The sequence below is a fragment of the Buteo buteo genome, chromosome 9 (genome assembly GCF_964188355.1).
Source record: "Buteo buteo chromosome 9, bButBut1.hap1.1, whole genome shotgun sequence".
Lineage (NCBI taxonomy): Eukaryota > Metazoa > Chordata > Aves > Accipitriformes > Accipitridae > Buteo > Buteo buteo.
In genome coordinates this window covers 44,095,953-44,113,367 of record NC_134179.1, presented here as the reverse complement: position 1 = coordinate 44,113,367, position 17,415 = coordinate 44,095,953, and the positions used below count along the sequence as shown (strand labels likewise).

Genomic DNA, 17,415 nt, shown 5'->3' with positions numbered 1-17,415 from the left:
CTAGTGAACGATAGAGAAATGCAATAATTGTAAGACAAACCCAGGCCTGCTGCTTTAATGCAGCGGTGCAAATTAAACCGTGGATGTGAGGAGTTGTGGGAGAGGCAGCCCATCCAGAAACAGAGGTGGCATGCTCTGAGCCTCGGAACTGGCTTTTTTTCCCCGATTTTAACTAGTTTCTGGGAATCCCTGACACAAACCCCAGCAACATGGCGACCAGGATGTGAGATGGAAAAATATATTCAATGAGGGGGGGGAAGCCAACAACAAACCCAAGCCCAACCCAAGCTCTTGTTCTTTGAGCCGATCCCAATCAGAGCCTGCACGCTTTTATGCTTTTAAATTATAGTATCCCCGAATGGTAAATTGCTCTCTGCATGGACGGGCATAACCCAGCCCCGGTCCTGGGGAGAAAAACAAGCCCTGTCTTTCTGTTATACCGTTATTTATTATTGCGCGAAGGTTATAATTATTAACCTGGAACTTCATTTATTAAGAGAGATCAGAGATGGAAGGAAGCATGAGATCATTTCTCATGTAAAGCTTTCTCCACTCGACCTTTTTATATGTGTGGGTTTATCCAGGCACCTATGGATGTCCCTGGCTGTGCACACAGGTGTATAAAATATGGACAAACACACACACACATACTCCCTGTTTCTACAGCCCAGCCCTTTTTTCGTTACCTTTTACAGCCTTTCCACCCTTTTCTCTCAGCAGCAATCAAAATCCCCCTCTCCTTTCCTCCAGAGGGGACCTTCCCCTCTTCATCAGCCACAGAAATTGAGCATTTCGAGCCTGACAAGCAGTTCACCCCCTCTCCAGAACCATAAAACTTTTATTGGCCCTCTCTGCTTTAATATAAGTTTTCTTAGGGCTTTAAAGCATAAAAGGCAAATTATTCACGGTATTATCCCATCTGCTTTTGCTGCTGGCAAAGGGTTATTCTCCCTTTTGCTTGCACTGAGAACATAACCTTGGGTGGCGGCTTTTTCCCCCTTTTCATAACAAATTTAGATGCGTGTGTTAGTCTGAGGGGGTGTAGGTGTGTGTATGTCTGTGTGCATGTGTGTGCACATGGATGTGTGTACATGTGTGTGCCTGTGTGTACACATGTGTGCGTGTATTTTAATAATAATTAATTATAATAGGTAATTTAATTTCTCTTCAGTTTTAAGATCCCCACACGGAAACTCTGAGCCTTTTTTTTTTTTTTTTTTTTTTTTTTGGTGATTAATCCTTTTCCTTTGTTTTCATTTGCGGCCCAATGGCAGCCCGGCCCCGGCCCCACGTGACCCCCCTTTGTGGCCGCGGCCGCGGGCCGGGCCGCGCAGGGAGCGCGCAGGGAGCGCGCAGGTGGCGCGCAGGGAGCGGCGGGGCCGGCCCGGCCGCTCTTGGCCCGAACCCCCGGGGTTTCACCCCAGAAGGGGCCGCGGACACGAATCCCGCTGTGCGGAGCGTGGAAGGTTTCGAGCAGTCCCTTTCCTGCGTTCTTTTCGCTGTTTTTACTCACACGTGATTGATTTTTGCCTTTAAATCCGACTGATAGGACAAGATAAAATTGATAACAGAAAGTTTATTCAAGAATTGTTCGACAGACAACCCTTAAGCAAGGAAATAAAATAACTACTATAAGAACAAAGAAAGATCTCCAAAGAGGAGGGGTGAGGTGGGAGGGAGGGATTAGCTATAGTTCTCCTAATTCAGGACTATACAATTACAGTCTGGTTCTGCTCTCATGCCTCCAGTAGAACTAATTACATTATTCATAAGTACGAAGGTAACATAAAACTACTGGTCTTTCTAAATTACAATAACTAAAATAAGCTTGTTGTACAATGACAAGGAAACACAATGTCCTTTATAACAAGTAAATACTAAAAAAGTACAATTTGATTCTTTTTTCCTCATATAAATACATAATATTGGGGATAAATAATACAAAAAAAAGGAAAATATTTTAAACTGGCTATAACCAATAAATATATATGAATGTTCACCAGAACACACACCTATTGAAGGGCATCTCGACTGAGTTGGACGAAAGCCCTTCAAAGTTGTTTTTATACCCATTATATGTAAACTCTAAGTGCAACAAAGATGTCCAGACAAGAAAGCATTAGCAAATACTAGAGATCCATTCACTTCTGCTTCGATTGGAGGACATTCCGTTTGTTCAAATATACCCTGTTTTCACGTAAGGTCAAGAGAAGAGGAGGAAAGAAGCGTAGGACTTCTAAGTCTTAAGATTGCTTTTCTGTTAATGAACCCTAAGAAAAATACCCCCAAAACAAAAAACCCCAACGCTGTCGAATGGAGACTTCATGTCATCAGAGGCAAAGGTGGGAAAATATTCAGACCTGTCAACTCTTTCTTCCTCTCTTTGGACTGCTGTTATTGTTGGGGGGGGGGGGGGTTAGGCATTTCAAAACCTTTTTTCCCAAACCTTTTGCAATTCTTAGACCTCTCTTATTCTAATTTTTTAACTATTATTATTATTATTTTTGAGAGGGGAGGCAGGGAACGGAGGGGAAGAGCATGAATCCCACATGTTGGCAGGTATGTATATTTGCAGTTTATGTGGGGACTGGTGGGAAGTTACTCAGCGAAAAAGGATGCACTTCCTCTGAAGGCTGGAAAGGAAAGCGTGAGGTTCCTCTTGAGAAGGAGTTGGAGAGGAGGATAGTTTTCTTGCAAATCTCTTTTGATTGCATATGTATACATGTGTGCATGTTTACGTAGATGCAGAGACACCAACTGTAAAGACTTGGCTGGCTGAATATTCTCCTTTCCAGTGTCCGAGAATTATCAGTGACAATCTATACTTGGTTTGGAAATGAAGGACGTTGCTGCTTAAAATCTGCTAGATTCCCACAAAACTACCCCAAACCCATTTCAGAAGCATTTGTGTTGAAACACGGGAGGTATATCTCTTCAGGGAGAGAGCTGCTTTTGGCAGTAAATACTGAAATGGTTGGAAATTGTGCCTAATAAAACCCGGAAACAATAATAGCAAGCACAACAACCTGGTAGAAATTGCCCTGTCAAAGAAAGAAAGAAAATAGCTCAACACAAATGTTCCTGAAGCCGATCCTGCCCTCTTCCCCTCTCCCATGCCCCGTGGCGGGGTCCCATCTGCTTTGCCTGAGCCTGTCCCTGCTCCCTATCACAGGTGGGTCAGCTTGGGCGCCTCTTGGATTCTGCCCTGAGAAGAACCGTGGTGCGTGGAAAGGTCTGTGTAGGTGGGGTGGGTCTCGCATGGTCCGTGGTGCTGGCTCGCGGGCATCTGTGGAGGCCCATTGTAGTCCATGTTGGCAGCCTGGTGATGTGGCAGGTGATTGAGGCCATAAAGGGACGGGCCAGAGGTGGGCATAGAATCCACATAGTTACCTCCAACATAGACGGGGCTTCCCTGCATACTGGGAGTCCCGTAGGCCACCCCATTCCCTTGTAAGACGTGGGGGTCATACTCGGGGGCTGTGTTGGCGTATTTCTGTTGGGAGGGACAGCCTTTGATGGGGTTTTGGTAGTTAGTTGACATGGCATAGGCATTTTGGTGGGGTTTATTGAAGGAAGGCGGCGAGGGGGCATCATAGTTACTGCTCATGGTGTGCAAGGCGTTCATAAATCCAGCGGAGGATTGCATGGGCTGGGGCGGGCTGCCAGTGGGGGAGGGCCCTCCAGAAGAAGACCCCATGCCTTTCGACTTCTGGTCTTTCTTATACTTCATCCTCCTGTTCTGGAACCAGATCTTGATCTGCCTCTCGCTGAGGTTCAGCAGGTTGGCCATCTCCACGCGGCGGGGCCTGCACAGGTAGCGGTTGAAGTGGAATTCCTTCTCCAGCTCCACCAGCTGAGCGCTGGTGTAGGCTGTGCGGGCTCTCTTGGAGGCCGAGGAGCCTGGAGGGCTTTTCTCGCCGCTGCAGGTTTCTGCTGGCCGCGAAATGAAATAAAAGATAATTACTTACATGCAGAAATTGAATGCATCGTTTCTTAATAAATCCTGGAACAGGCACAAGAGTTCGACCCCCCCTTCCCTCACCCCTTTGCATTAGCCTGCACTCCATAATCATGTCATTTATTAAGAGTTCTGTTCTCCAAAGCTGCCCCTGGTTTATGAAAATTTGATCATGTCATGTAGAAAAGGATTCCAGGGCCATTTATTTAGGAGTCGATTATTTCCAACGGATAATTTTGAGAAAATAATATTTGGCAGGGGGACAGTCACTGCAAAGCCAATTAATACTAGCACAGGTCAGTGTTGGGAGGTATTTTGTTTGCTGAGATACAAATGCGCACACACACATGCACATCTTGTGTATGTCTTGTATGTGTGTAACACAAATACTTGCATGCACATTGTTACAAGACCAAATAGCATTTGTACCTACCTTTTTGTGAGATAAACATGTGTATAACCGATAAATTACATTAATGTAGCGTGAAGCGTGTGCTGCAAAGTTTATATGAATATATTTGTCAAAACAGTGATATTTCCATGCTGATTTTTTTTCCTGATCGTGTTAGAGATGTGCGTGTACGCATGCAAGAATATGCATGTGTTTATGCATATGCTCTATATATGCACACATGCACTCAGAGCACCATGTTTACTGCTGTGTGTGGAGGCAGGGAGGTGGGACGAGAGCAAGCACTCTGCTTTAGCATTGCTAGGTTGAGCAGTGGGTGTACATTTTCATGTATCTGTATCTACACAGTCAGACATCGGCTGTGTACAACTGCCTGGTTGTATTTCCCTGTGGTGCTCTGGATATGTTTAAAATGAACGAAGCGTGCGCAGTCAGTGCTGCAGGATGGGCCAAGGCTTGCTTGGCCTGGCCGGGGCATGCGGCTGGCAGTCTTGGGATCATGCCCAGCACCAGGATCCTCACTGGATCCTTGCTGGATCCTCATTAGATCCTCTTCCTCTCTCCCTTCCCTCCAAACAAGACCACTCTGGCTTCGTTACCTCGCTGTTTAGGCAAGCAGACGGTTACAAAAGCAGAACAGTGTACCTGTGCTAGGGGAGCTGTTTTTCTGTTTGGAGTTTTGCCTCGATTCTTTCATCCAGGGGAAAATCTGCTTGGTGAGACTGGCGTTTGCACTGAGGTTGGCTTTGCTGGGGGCAGTTTTACTGCTCCCCGACTGGTTATTGCTGTTGCTACTGGTGCTGTTGGTGGCAGGGTTTGAGGGCGGCGAGACGGGGGGAGGCGGATGGTGCTCCTGGGGCAAACTTGGACGCATGCAGCTCCCGTTCAGGTCTTTACTTTTTGCATGCGGTGTTGTGTTGCCAAGAGACTGGAGGGAGCAGGCGGACCTCTGGTAGTCGTTCTCCACGTGAGAGGCCGGCTGGAAGGACTGCTGGGGACCCTCGTAGCCAAACCCATTGGCACTCCCGTAGGAGTAACCCCCAAAGAGCGTGGAGCTGTCGTAGTACGTTGTCTTCTGCATCTCTGGGACTCCCCAAAATGATTTTTCTGGCTACCAGGGTCTTGACACCCCTATGGCAGAACATTGGCACCCCAAGGCCACGTGACAGGCCGTTTCCAGCTGTCTATTGGAAGCTGACCTGAAAGGTTAGGAGAAAACACACAATAATAGTACCCGGCCTATGAATCCATCTTGGGGCCTGAAAGGCCCATGACATGAATAGGGTCCCGCAGAACAGGGTGAACAGATGCTTTGAGCAGATTTTGTCCTGTGCGCAGCCTAAGGAGGCTCAACAAATGTTACGGTGCAAAAGTGTTGAGCTGGTTTTGGGGGGTAGTTTTCCTGGTTGGTTGGTTGGTTGCACCTCTTTTTCCCTTAGAGGACCCAGGATGTATAACTACACACAGGCTCTATAAGTACACGTGGTTTCATCTGTATACATCTATTTACTTGTGTGTTTATCTATATGCATATATACACACACCCATGCATAGACATATACACCCATATAAATGTGTATATACATGTACATGTGTGTGTGTTGTGCGCATGTATACAAATCCATGTCCAGATAACACACACATTAACATAAATATAAGAATACAGAATGGATAATTACTAGCTACAAGCATGAAAGGAATGAAAGTCTTGCTTTCTTATCCCTGACCTATTCAAATCAGCCATTCACACACGTAAAAACCGGCAAGACATTATAGCATCAGAAATTCAAAGTCTGCTAAGTTTATTATAGGGCCTCTGTCCAGTATATTTGGTTTTAAACTGAAAACAGCAAATAGTCAACATGTTTTATCCAGGTAACGGTGTCCTGACACAGTTGGCTTAATTTGCTGTTTACACAGGGGCTCATAATGTCTTTGGAATTCAGTGCAAATATTTTAAGCAGATTTAAGCAGGGGCATGAATTCAAGAATGTGCTTCCTTTGGCCTGTTCGTTAGTCTCTCCCTCTCTGGTAGCACAGGTTGTATTTAGAAAACATACCCCTTCATTGCCTGCTCTGCTTTGTACTCACCGGTCCTGAATCTGGAACTGCCATTGGCAAGATGTGATTCCAAAACCAGTTTAATTGCTGTTGGGTTATTTTTTTTTTCCTTTGGAAAACAAACGCATCACTAGGCCATTTGCTCTTAACTTTCTAGCCCTTTGATTTTTCATCATTCCTCCCTCCCTCAATCTAAGCTCAAAAAGTCTAAAAACCCAGTCCAAAGCCTCAAATTACAAAATGAAACCTTCCTTTTTTCTTTCTTTCTCTGACCTTTTTATTTTTCTTCTCTTTCTTTTCCTTTCTCTTTCTTTTCTCAAAGCTTAAACTTTCTCCACTAAAAAGACAGAGTAGAAATACCCTTAGAAATATGAAAACTATCTTGACCTGAAAATAATCTCATGTGTGAGGATCAATCAAACAGCACACATATTTTAAAAAGGCAGAGATTTCTCTCTGCAGCTCAGAGTTTGCGAGGAGCCACTGTGCATTTTGTTTTGAAATTTATATCCATTGTATATTTAATTGTATCTCTTGTATACTTAATTTTATCTGGTGTCTTTCATTCTCTAAAATAAAATAAAATAAACTTTGTAGAGATAAAGTCTAATGTGATATTTCTAAGTACCAGGGTTTAACAGAAGCCACAGCTCGACAATAAATAACATCTTTTTTTCCCTTCCCTGGCTGCTGTGTTCTTATGTCATGTCATATGAAACCTCCATATACTTCTAACACAGCCTCAGACAACATGTCCACGAAAGGACTGCTTTGCTTTTTTACACTGATTAAATCCTTTATGCATTCCCAAATCTGTATTGTATCTTCCACAGAGATGTATTATTGTCTACAGAGAGGATGATATCCTTGCTGGGAGTTATTCTCATTCAGTTTCCTCGCCATGATAAATATGTCTTATTAAAAAGTAGACTCCACTACCCGAGCCGAGAAGCTGTGAATTAATTAACAAAGAGCAGCGCCTTTATTATGAATAGGTTTGCTGAAAATATCTACGAGGGCAGAAGTGGGAATTTCTCCAAGGCCTTCCTGTCTGGCATAGGTTTCTTAAAAAAAAAAACAAAACAACAAAACAAACCCAAACCAGAAGCGAGCGCAGAGGCTCAGCTAAAGCAGCTAAAAATAACAGTGACGATTTTTTTTTTAAATGTCCATAAAATAAATTTACAATCCCCTTCGCCCAAAAGCTCGCTCGCTTGTGGCTTCCACAGAAGATTTGCTTTGTACCTCATGTCTCAGCGCCTCACAAATGCCGCTCATTTATCTTCACCGAGGACGGCCGCAATCCTAATTATTTACTCCAAGGAATTGCTTAAAAAAAAAAAAAAAAATCTCAGGCAGAGTAATAAATATTCGATTATCTCCTGTTCCAATTAAACCCGGGCAGGATCTGCGCTGGGTGTTTCATCACGCTCCAAGTTTCACTTTGTGAGCGGTAACATTTAACCACAAACTCTTTGCCTGCAACTTTTGAGTGCGAGGATTTAGAGACATTTAAAAAAAAAAAATCGGGGGAAGGTGCGAGAGGGAAAGAGCTGTGGGGAGGACGATGCTCGGGAAAAAAAATCAGGCGCTCGGGGGAAAAAGATAAAAGAATTCTAAGGCAGAGGTATTCTCCTGTAAAGCCATCCCCTCCATGTTGGAAATCCTAAATTCACAACCTGACTGTGTTTATGAAGAAGAGCAGCGCCTTTCCCCTCCCCCCGCCCCCTCCTAAGGTATATTTCCCAGAGCCAGCGAAAACAGGCATAGCCCCGCTTTTAATTTAAATTATTATTAATAATAAATATTCTAAACATGCCCTTAACAATAGGTCGGCTGCTCAGAAAGAGCTCAAATCCCAGCGACTGCCTTGCCGTGGATATGCCTGGAAAATAGAGACACATTCCTAAAATTTCCCTCTTCCCTCCCCCCACAACCGAGCTTCACCCCAACCAGAACTCCCCAGTTGTAAAGCAGGGGGGGAAAAAAGGGCCCTGGATGAGGGCTGCAAAAGAGTCTCTGCGTGGAAGGAAGCTTAAAGCTTGTGAACTCTTCTTGAACCGAGATTGGAGTCATATGGTCATAAATCATTGGGACATATACTCCGCCATTCACAAAGTGATAGCCTATTTGAGTCCGGCTTACCTTAGTCTCTGACGAGCAAAGCACAGGCAGACATAATATATTTTCACATCCAGCATCCACGCAATCAATAAGCAAGGAATGACCCCCTTCCTTTAAAAACGTTAAAGGAATATACGAGAGAGAGGAAAAAAATCCAGCATATGCATGTATATATGTATAAAAAAAAAGCCAAAACAGAGGGGGAGGGGGCTCAGCCAGTGGAGCTTTCGGTTACGGCAGCTCAAATTGTCTCTCTGTCTCCGTTTGGGAAGAGGAAAAAAAAAAAAAAAAAATCAAGATGCTTTCCAGCTTCCAAGATGTGTAGAAAAGCTGAGGGCTTTGAATGGACAAACCCTGAGATTCTAGTTGCCCTATAGACTGGTACGCGCTGCTCACTGATAACAATGGCCTCTGCTTTACCACAGCAAAGGGGAAGAAGGGAAAGGAGAAGGGGAAAAAAAAAAGAAAGAAAGAAAAGCTGAACACAACACCCCCCCCCCCCCTTTTAACTATGCGATGCTTGGCTGGGATTAAAATAATAACGAAAAGAATCCAGGCTACGGGGGGGGGGTGGGGGGGGTGGGCGAGGGGGGGAATAAAGCGGAGGGGATATTTAAAAATAAAGATTTGGTTTGGATTGCCGGGCAAAGCCAACGAGCCTCCCAAACAGCGTCACTAGTGAAAAATTATGCTAATTGCAGACGTGGTGGACAGAGGCCTAGGCAGAAAGATAGCAAAGCTTGCCTTTTGATTCACGTGTTTAACAATTAGGTGTCAATTTATGCTAATAAACCGTTTCAACATAGTCATAGTCTCCCCCCCTCCCCTTCCGCGGCGGCAATCACGGCTCTTTCAATAGCTGATGCTTTTCCTTCCCCCGGCCCTTCGGCTGCGTTTGGCTCCTCGCAGACACCCCCCCCCCATAGGAAACCCACTTTTCTGGGGCCCGGGGGGGGGTACGGGAGCCGCCGACCCCCGTGTTTGCAAGGCTGGAAGGGAGGGGGGGGAGGGAGAAATCTCTTGTGTTGGTGGAACTCCGCAGCCCCGCGTAACTTCGGCGTTAAGTTTGTGCGTCCCAAAGTCTGGGGGCTCCTCTGGCCCCTCGGCCTCCGCCGGGGAGTAGGTGAGGGGTTTTTTTTGGGGGGGGGGGGGAATCCAGGGCGCAAATCACCCCCGGGGGAGGCCAAGGCAGCGAGGTGTTGAACAATAAAGATGATTATTATTGCTATTATTAATAACGCCGTTATTGCTATGCAAGGCGCTGCTGCTGTCGCCACGGGAGATTTATGCCTTTCCCCGCTCCCACACGGCTGCCGAAAGCAGAAACTCGCCAAGATGCGTTTTGGGGAAAGTCCGTGACGAGGAGGGGCTGGCGAGTGGGAGGAAGGCAGGGCAAGGAATTTAGGTGTCTGCACTTTTTTTTTTTTTTTTAAAGTGCTACTTTTGTTTCACATCGCAATTATCTTCCCTCCTTTAATTCTGGCGCTCGCTCCTTTGGGTTAAGTGCTGACGGGGGGGAATTTACGTTTAGCAAAGCAAGGAAAAGAGGGACCACAAAGGCTCTTTGGACTTCGCTGGGAAGGTATGACCCGTCGGGGGGGTTGCATCGCCCTTTTTTTCTTTTTTTTTTTTCCTGTGTGCACCTTTAGGCTGATAACTCTGGAAAGAAAAAGAAGGGTGTCCGAGTAAACATTTGACTTTTGAGAGAACTTACTCTGGGTTGGACAGCCAAGGTTTTCTAGGTGATGGATAAACTCTTATCCCAAGGACTACGGTGTTTCCAGCTATTGTTCTGGCTGCAGCGTTCAGATCCCAGACGTGAGGGTTTCGACCAGGGGACACCATTATTGCCATTATTTCCCCCCCCCCCATCTGACTTTTTATGAACTGCTCCAACATAAATCTTCTGCTACAAGATAGTTCCTATTTTGGAGCCCCGGCGTTGAAATTCCAGGGAAGGAAAGAGGAAAAACAGTCGTGGACTATTTAAAGACTTCTCTGTAGGTGAAGTACTCTATAGGTTTCTCAATATGGATCTCCACTGACTTATTTGGAGTACCTAGGCAATCAGAAGTACCTCGGATTCTGCAAGTAACTCCTCTGAAGTGCAAAATTTTGTTTTAACCTTAACTGGCAGCCGAAAAAAACCCTGTTAAGAAGGTCGTTGCACGTTTATGTTGAGCTCCTGTAAGTAGTTTTTTTAGGCTCCCTGTCTATTGCCATCTTTGCTTTGGTTGCAGCTTATTTTTCTTTAGAATGTAACTCCCGCGCACTCGTCATGAAATCAGCAGCAAATGTTGCAATCTGACTGGATTTCCCTTCAAAGGGAGTACAGGAAATATCTTCCATTTAAAACACTCCCTCAAAGTTACGGCCATAAATCACAAAGTTTAAAGACAAGCCAGTAGCAAAATGAAAATACTCAGCTGAAATCTAGGGCAGCCGTGCTTATTCTGGGGCTGGGGGGGGAAGTCACGTTGGGTGACTTTAGAGAAGGAATGGCTTCCAAGCCTGATGCAGAGGGAGATACGGAGACACAGACAGACAGGGGACCAGGTAGGATATTCAGCAAAACTCACCAATTCTCGGATGTCTGGTCCAGCAAATACGAGGCAGCAGTGGACTTTGAGAAAGGAGAAGAACTGGGGAGGGAAAAAGGGGGGGGAAAGTATGAAACTTCGGTTAGAAAAGCGTGGGCAAGGGGATTCATCACAGGGAGAAACCTTTGGGTGGAAATGGGGAGAAGACAGGCTCTAATGAACAAAAGCCCCAGCATTTCCTCTGAGATTATCTCCCACCCAAGCGACCACAGCATTTCCAGGGATTGCACCGGTCTCCATTCATTGATAACCCAATATTCTCATCAGAGGCGGTGGACACCAGGTTTATTTCTGTAAATCTGATGCGATCCCCTGTCTCCCCAGTGTTTCTTTCCACTTTCCCCCGTGGAAACCCCACGGAGAGGGAAACGCTTCGCCCATTCTGGGGTTCGCGTTAGTGATGGAAACGGTTTGGCGTAGACCAGGGGCGGTTTGTCCACGGCTGCTGGTGAACTCGGAATGTAATTTAAAATATATATACATATCGGGAAGGGTTTTGGCTAAATTCTGGCCGTAATTTCGAGATAAATGAGTTTAAGATGTTAAATATATGTAGATAATTAGCTCTGGGTTCAACGACAGGATAACAGTAGGGAAAATACGAGGCCGTTTTCCTGCAAGGCAGAAAAGCCTTAAGGGTTCAGAATATGTTTTTCCGTGTTTCTCCAATGTGGTCGGAAGATCGCCACGAAGAGGGGGAGGACAGAGATGCTTTACACCGTTCACACAGGAGTGATTTGGTATCAGAATTAACGGTTTCGAGCCGTAAACATTTTTAAAGCCACGCCGAGATTTATCACCGCAACTTTGGCACGAAGGACTCAGAAAGGGAGAAAGAAGGGGAGAAAGAAAAAGCAATCTCATTTAAAAATATTTTCGTTTTGGGAAACATTCAGTCGCTTTAATAATCCTGTTTCCGTTCTGTATGTTGATGTTATTAATCTCAAATAAAAATGTTCCCCTCACACCCCTACTCTGCTTGTGACAACATCCCCGAGTCCATAAATCACCCGCGGATGCTTCGTGACCTTCTCTAGTCGGCGGCCTATAGCTGCATTTTTTATTAGTATTATTATTACATGCGCGCACACTTTAATACACAGCTTTGGCAATATTCCACTTACATCACAGCCTTCCCCGGTTAACTAGGGCTTTTCAGTTCCCTCTGTAGAGTACACACAGAGACTTGTAAAGAGGGAAAGAGGAAAAAAAAAGAAAAGAAAAAAAAAGAAAACACCCTTTCTGCGCTGTGAGCTCAGCAAACGCAGGCTGAGTCTCGGCAAGTTCCTCCCACGCCGGGCCCGGGGAGGAAGGGGAGAAGTGGGCAGCCCGAGAGGAGGTGGAGAAAAGGGGGAAAATCGCATTTATTTGGAGTGGATGCAGGAGGGAGGAGGAGAAAAAAAGAAACAAACAAGCAAAAAGAAGCTGGCATAAATAACTGCTCCAGCAAGGAGGGCGGGGGTGTGTGTGTTTGTTTTTCTTTGTTTTTAATTTATTCCCTCGCAGTACAGGCGAAGAGGGATGAAGCGAGGTTCCCCCCCCCCCCCGCCCCCCTCCCCGTTCTTTGTTTTGATTTGGGGTTGTGGGGTTTTTTGCTGTATTTGACTTGCATTAATTTTTCTCTTAGAGGCGGTGCGGGGTCAGCCCGGCCCCTGCTCGTCCCGCACCCTCCGGTGGGCTCATGCCCCCCCCCGGGGCAGGGCGGGGAGCCGCGCAGCACCCACGGCGTCCTCCCGCGGGGCTGCTCACCCTCCCTTGGCTCGGTTTTTTTTTTTGTCTAAAGGGAAGAAGTTTAGGTTTTCCCACCCCGCAAACAGAGAGCCCGAGGGAGGGGAGAGCTCGGAGGAGGAGGGGAGAGTTATGGAGGGTCCAGGACCTCCTGAAACCCCAAACAGAAGCCAGCTCGGATAAGAAATCAAAATGAAACTGAGTGAGCAGTGGGTTTGCCTTGACAGATTAGACCTTTTTCTCCCCCTGACCTTTGCTTAGAAGAGTAATAACTCACCAGGTTAATGATCAATCAGCGGAAGTGCTTTGGAATTGTCTCCAAAAAAAACAAAACAAAAACAACCACCGGGTGGACACACAACTCCCAGGCTCCTGCTGGGGCTGGGTCCTCCCGATCCCCGCAGAACTCCTCTCCCATGGGTCCCACCGTCGCCAAAAGCCTCTCCTCGCCCCAGCGGGGGGTGAGGTGCGACTGGGGGGGGGGGATAGGGGGGGACATGGGGGGTGCGTGGCTGTGAGAGGAGACGGCGGTTTGTGATATCAGCGTGCTACAAATAGCTATTTTGGGAGCAGCTCACCAGAGACGGGCTGGGAATCACCATTACCACTTTTCTTCTCCCCCCCCCCTTCAAATGCCAAAATAATAGCTTGAATTATATGCTCACGTGACTGGGACACGTCAACCTTTTGCCCATTTTATACAGAATTGGTAAATGACCGCCCCCCCCCCCCGCTCCAGTCCCACTAATTCCCCCATCAGCAAATTCCCCAAACTTCGCGGGCAGCCGGGCAGGCGATGCCCCTCGCTCCCTCCTGCTGCAACTGGGGCTGCCCTGGCCTTTGGGGCGTTCTGGGCTGCTTTTTCTTTCTTTTTTTTTTCTTTAATTTTCCTTCTTTTATCTTTTAACCTGAACGCGAAGGAAGCGAACAAACACTAACGAGGAAAGCGACCGCAGCAACCACCGCTCCCAAAGCCTCAGCATCCAGCCAAACGACGGAAACGGAAGGAAAAAATAACGGGTTTGGGGGACGGGAAAAAAAAGGAGAGAGGCTTCTCTGCCTCCCCGGCGGTGGGGCAGAGCCCGGAGGCCCTGGGGACGGGCTCCTCGCCCCCCTCCCTGGAGCCGCACCGGGGCTGCCACCGCTGGCCCCGACACCGAGGACGCGGCTCCTACGCTCACGTCCAGGCTCCCCGTTTCTTCCCGTTTTAACCCCCACCCTCCTCCAAAAAAAAAAGAGAGAGAGAGAGAGAGAGAGAGGGAGAAAATGAGGATTCAGAGCTTTTTTCCCACTGCCCTTCCTTCGCCTCCCGGGAAGACCAGGCACCCACGCTACCGCCGTGGCCGTTTCTGTGAGAAAAAGAAGGAATTCAGTTATTTTTTGCAGTGATACTCGCCTGAATCCGGGACCTGGCTGGCGCTGGAGAACGAGCCGGGCATGGGGGAGAAGGGACCTGGGAGAAGAAATGAGTTCCATTTTACCTGCTTCCTTCTGATAATTCATAAAACTAACAATTTCTGAGGAGGGAGTCTCAGGAGAGGGAGAAAGAAGCGGTGTCAAGGAATTCTATTTCTCTGGTTTGGGATGTTTACACTGAATATTTTATCGTCTCTAGGGAACCGTGCGGATACCACCGAGTCCTGCATCCTCCCTGCACAGTGCATCTCTGCAACACCCCACAAACACAGGCACACACCCGAGCCACTGCCCTTTGCTAAAATCCTCTATTACTGTCAGAGTATTCGGTCTGTCATCCTCATCACCATATCAAAGGGCTCTCATCCATCCCGGGCTCTTAGTTAATTTTTAATTAGGCGGGAAAACTTTGGGAACGGCAATGTTTAACGCAGCAGAGGACACGTAGATGGAAGCGGGAGTTTTAAATCCTATTTGGATTTTTAACACGGATGGAGCAAGGCGGGTGCTGGCGCTGGCCGAGCTGGGACGCACTTCGCTGCAACACGCGTGGTTTTGACAGAAATATCCCATCCCTACGCCCACCAGACCCCTGGGCAGGGGGGATAACCTACCTAGGGGAATAACCCGAAGAAACTCAACTGTTCGGTGCTCATCCCACCCACCCCCAAAAGCCTCAACTCGGTGCTCCTGGATTTACACACTGCTGCGGTGCCACACAGGGGAGCCGAGCCCTCAGATCGCCCCCACCACCACCACCACCCGGGATCAGCCTCCCCACGCTAGAAAAAAAAAAAAAAAGTACTTTTTTTAGAGAGGGTGGGAGAAACGAAAACTAGAAGAGTGGAAATATACCCCCCGCCTAAAATCTCCTGTCCCAAAAGAGCAGAAGACTGGGAGCACCACCATCATATAGATCTATACGGTTAAATTTCAGAAAGTGTCCATTAATATCAATTTACTTCAATGAAAACTTTGGTTCTTCATGAAGTTGATGATTTATGATAAAATCAATTAAATTACGGCCACTTAGGGCCTGCGGTTTCTTCTCAGATTTCATTCGCCAACAGATCAAGCGCTTGGTAAAAAATTTCAAGTTTAGCTGGAGGCGAGTAAAGATAATTCTGAAGCTGAGGAAATTTAATGCAAAGCAATTTTCAGGAAAAAAAAAAAAATCCCAAACCCAGACGCTTGTGTATCCGAGCTCCTGCTCTCTGCCAATATACCAGTTCGCCTCGGGAAATATTAGACACTGAGTCAAAACTTTTCCAGTTTCACAATGTATGAGGACGTTTTTAGAACTGGCAACTTGTCCCGGGGACTGAGTTATTATCTCGCTCTAAAGGGCAAGGAACCAAAGGAGAATAGAGAGCACAAATATATATATATCTTTAGAAAAACTTTCCAGGTTTAATTCGATTTCTAGGAGGGTTTTTTCCTCCATACAAAAGATTTTCCTGTCTCGCTCTTAAAATACACATCGGGCGTTCACGGGGGAGGATGGGGGGGGGGGATTTTTTTGAGCCAGAAATTAATAGCACAAGTCCATAAAAAATAACGCATCAAATATTCCCACGCGAAATCTCGCCCTCCCGGCCGTTTCCCTTTCAATCCCAGAAACTATTTGAGCGAAATGACCCATTTTCGAGGACATATCCCCCCTCCCCAACCCAAACAAACCTTGAACCTTTTTATAAGGCTGATATTTTCAGGCTCGGACTCCCCCAATAGCCACCGCTTTTATGCCAAATGTTTAAGACTCCCAGTCTTACCCATTTCGGTCAAATGCACTGGCCGGCTAAAAGGAAAAGCAGTTCAACTAACCAGATGTTTGTTAGTCACATCTGGCCACTACACCCAGACCTGGGGAGGGAAAACCCGCTATGGACGTACACAAAGCTTGGGAATTTTTTTTTTTTTTTTTAAGAAGCCCTTGTAATTAGGGTCTGCTTCAAGTAAACAAAAAACTTTGTAGGGCCATAAATCACCATCACATACATTCTTCAGTTTAACACCCCGCTTTTCCAATGGGCTTTTGTAGTTTCTTTTTCAAACAAGAGAGAGGTGCTAAACCTTTAACAAATGTGTCCCAGACAAACTTCGCGGGGAAACACGCACTTGGAAAGAAGCGGTTTGCGGCCGGTCTCGGTTATGGACCCTGCGAGATAATTTTTGCTCATCTTCAACTTCCCCGATCCTGCTCCCGAGGCATCAGTCTTAATTTGTTACCAGGAGAAAGTCAGCTATAGCTCACGGTGACCGGTGGAGAAGCCTGTCAAAGCTTTCGGAGCAATTAATTATATCTCACAGAGTCGGAGCTGAGAAGGTAGGAAAGGCAGAGCTGCATCATTCTTTTATTTATTTTTTTTAACTTCTTACCTGTGATACTGTCCGACCCAGGACTTCGAGAAGAAGGAGCGAAGCCGGATCGGGGTGGTGCGAGTTCGCAACTGGAGCAGGCAAATTAAGGAGAAGAAACTACTTTATTGCACCCCGGTGGATCTTGCTGACAGCTTTCTCGGACGGTTTGGATATTTTTTTTTTTCCCCCAAAGATGCTTTGATTTTTTTGGACTCGCTCGATTCAAACGGAACTGACTTGACGTGGAGAAAAATAGAAACTCTTCCAAAACAGCTTAAAGTATTGCAGGGATGCGGCCCCCTTTGCAGAGAGATACCGAGCGGAGGGGGACGAGATGGGGGTGTCGGGGGGGGGGGGTGCGCGCACGTTCCCCTTAAAAAAAAAAAAGAAAAAAAAGAAAGCCTCAAAAAACCTCCCCCACTCCCGAATCCTTGGTATCTATCTGGAAAGCTGTTTCTCTTTATAAAGACTTAAAATGTTGCAAGACGGTTATAATACTGAGTGACAAGGGGTGCTGGAGAGAAGGGAACCAAATGGATTCTGGTTTTTAGAGCCAGTAGGAATTGGCCAGCCTTCAATGTCAGGATTCAAAATTGATTCCATATGTCTCGTCCGGGGAAAGGGGAAAAAACGAAGGAAAGAAAGAAAGAAGGAAAGAGAGGGAAAGAAAGGGGGGAGGAGGAATAGAAGTTATGCAAAACCCACCCGGTTTCTTACTTTTCTTTCACCCCCCCACCCTTCCCAGTAGCCCCGGA

At 46.5% G+C, this 17,415-nt stretch overlaps 1 protein-coding gene across 3 annotated transcripts; it reads right to left on the bottom strand.

Moving 5' to 3' along the window:
- Positions 1-1,618: 1,618 nt before the first annotated feature.
- Positions 1,619-16,954, bottom strand: HOXB3 (homeobox B3). 3 transcript variants are annotated; one of them, XM_075036419.1, is made up of 4 exons: positions 16,679-16,954; positions 11,135-11,197; positions 5,016-5,569; positions 1,619-3,930 (listed from the first exon to the last, which is right to left on the bottom strand). In XM_075036419.1, the coding sequence occupies exons 3-4, from the start codon at positions 5,449-5,451 to the stop codon at positions 3,167-3,169; spliced, it is 1,200 nt and encodes a 399-aa protein (XP_074892520.1). In that variant the 5' UTR covers positions 5,452-5,569; positions 11,135-11,197; positions 16,679-16,954; the 3' UTR covers positions 1,619-3,166. The 3 variants fall into 3 exon arrangements, with proteins under 3 accessions (XP_074892520.1, XP_074892519.1, XP_074892521.1); XM_075036418.1 differs by lacking the exon at positions 16,679-16,954 and having other exon boundaries at positions 11,135-11,346; XM_075036420.1 differs by lacking the exons at positions 11,135-11,197; positions 16,679-16,954 and adding an exon at positions 7,677-8,126.
- Positions 16,955-17,415: the final 461 nt, after the last annotated feature.

What these genes read in the sequence shown, in the direction of transcription:
- HOXB3 (XM_075036419.1), bottom strand. Translation starts at nt 5,451, where the DNA reads ATGCAGAAGACAACGTACTACGACAGCTCCACGCTCTTTGGGGGTTAC. An exon ending in AAACAGCTCCCCTAGCACAG is followed by an intron (nt 3,931 to 5,015) that starts GTACACTGTTCT and finishes CGCGGCCAGCAG; the next exon opens with AAACCTGCAGCGGCGAGAAA.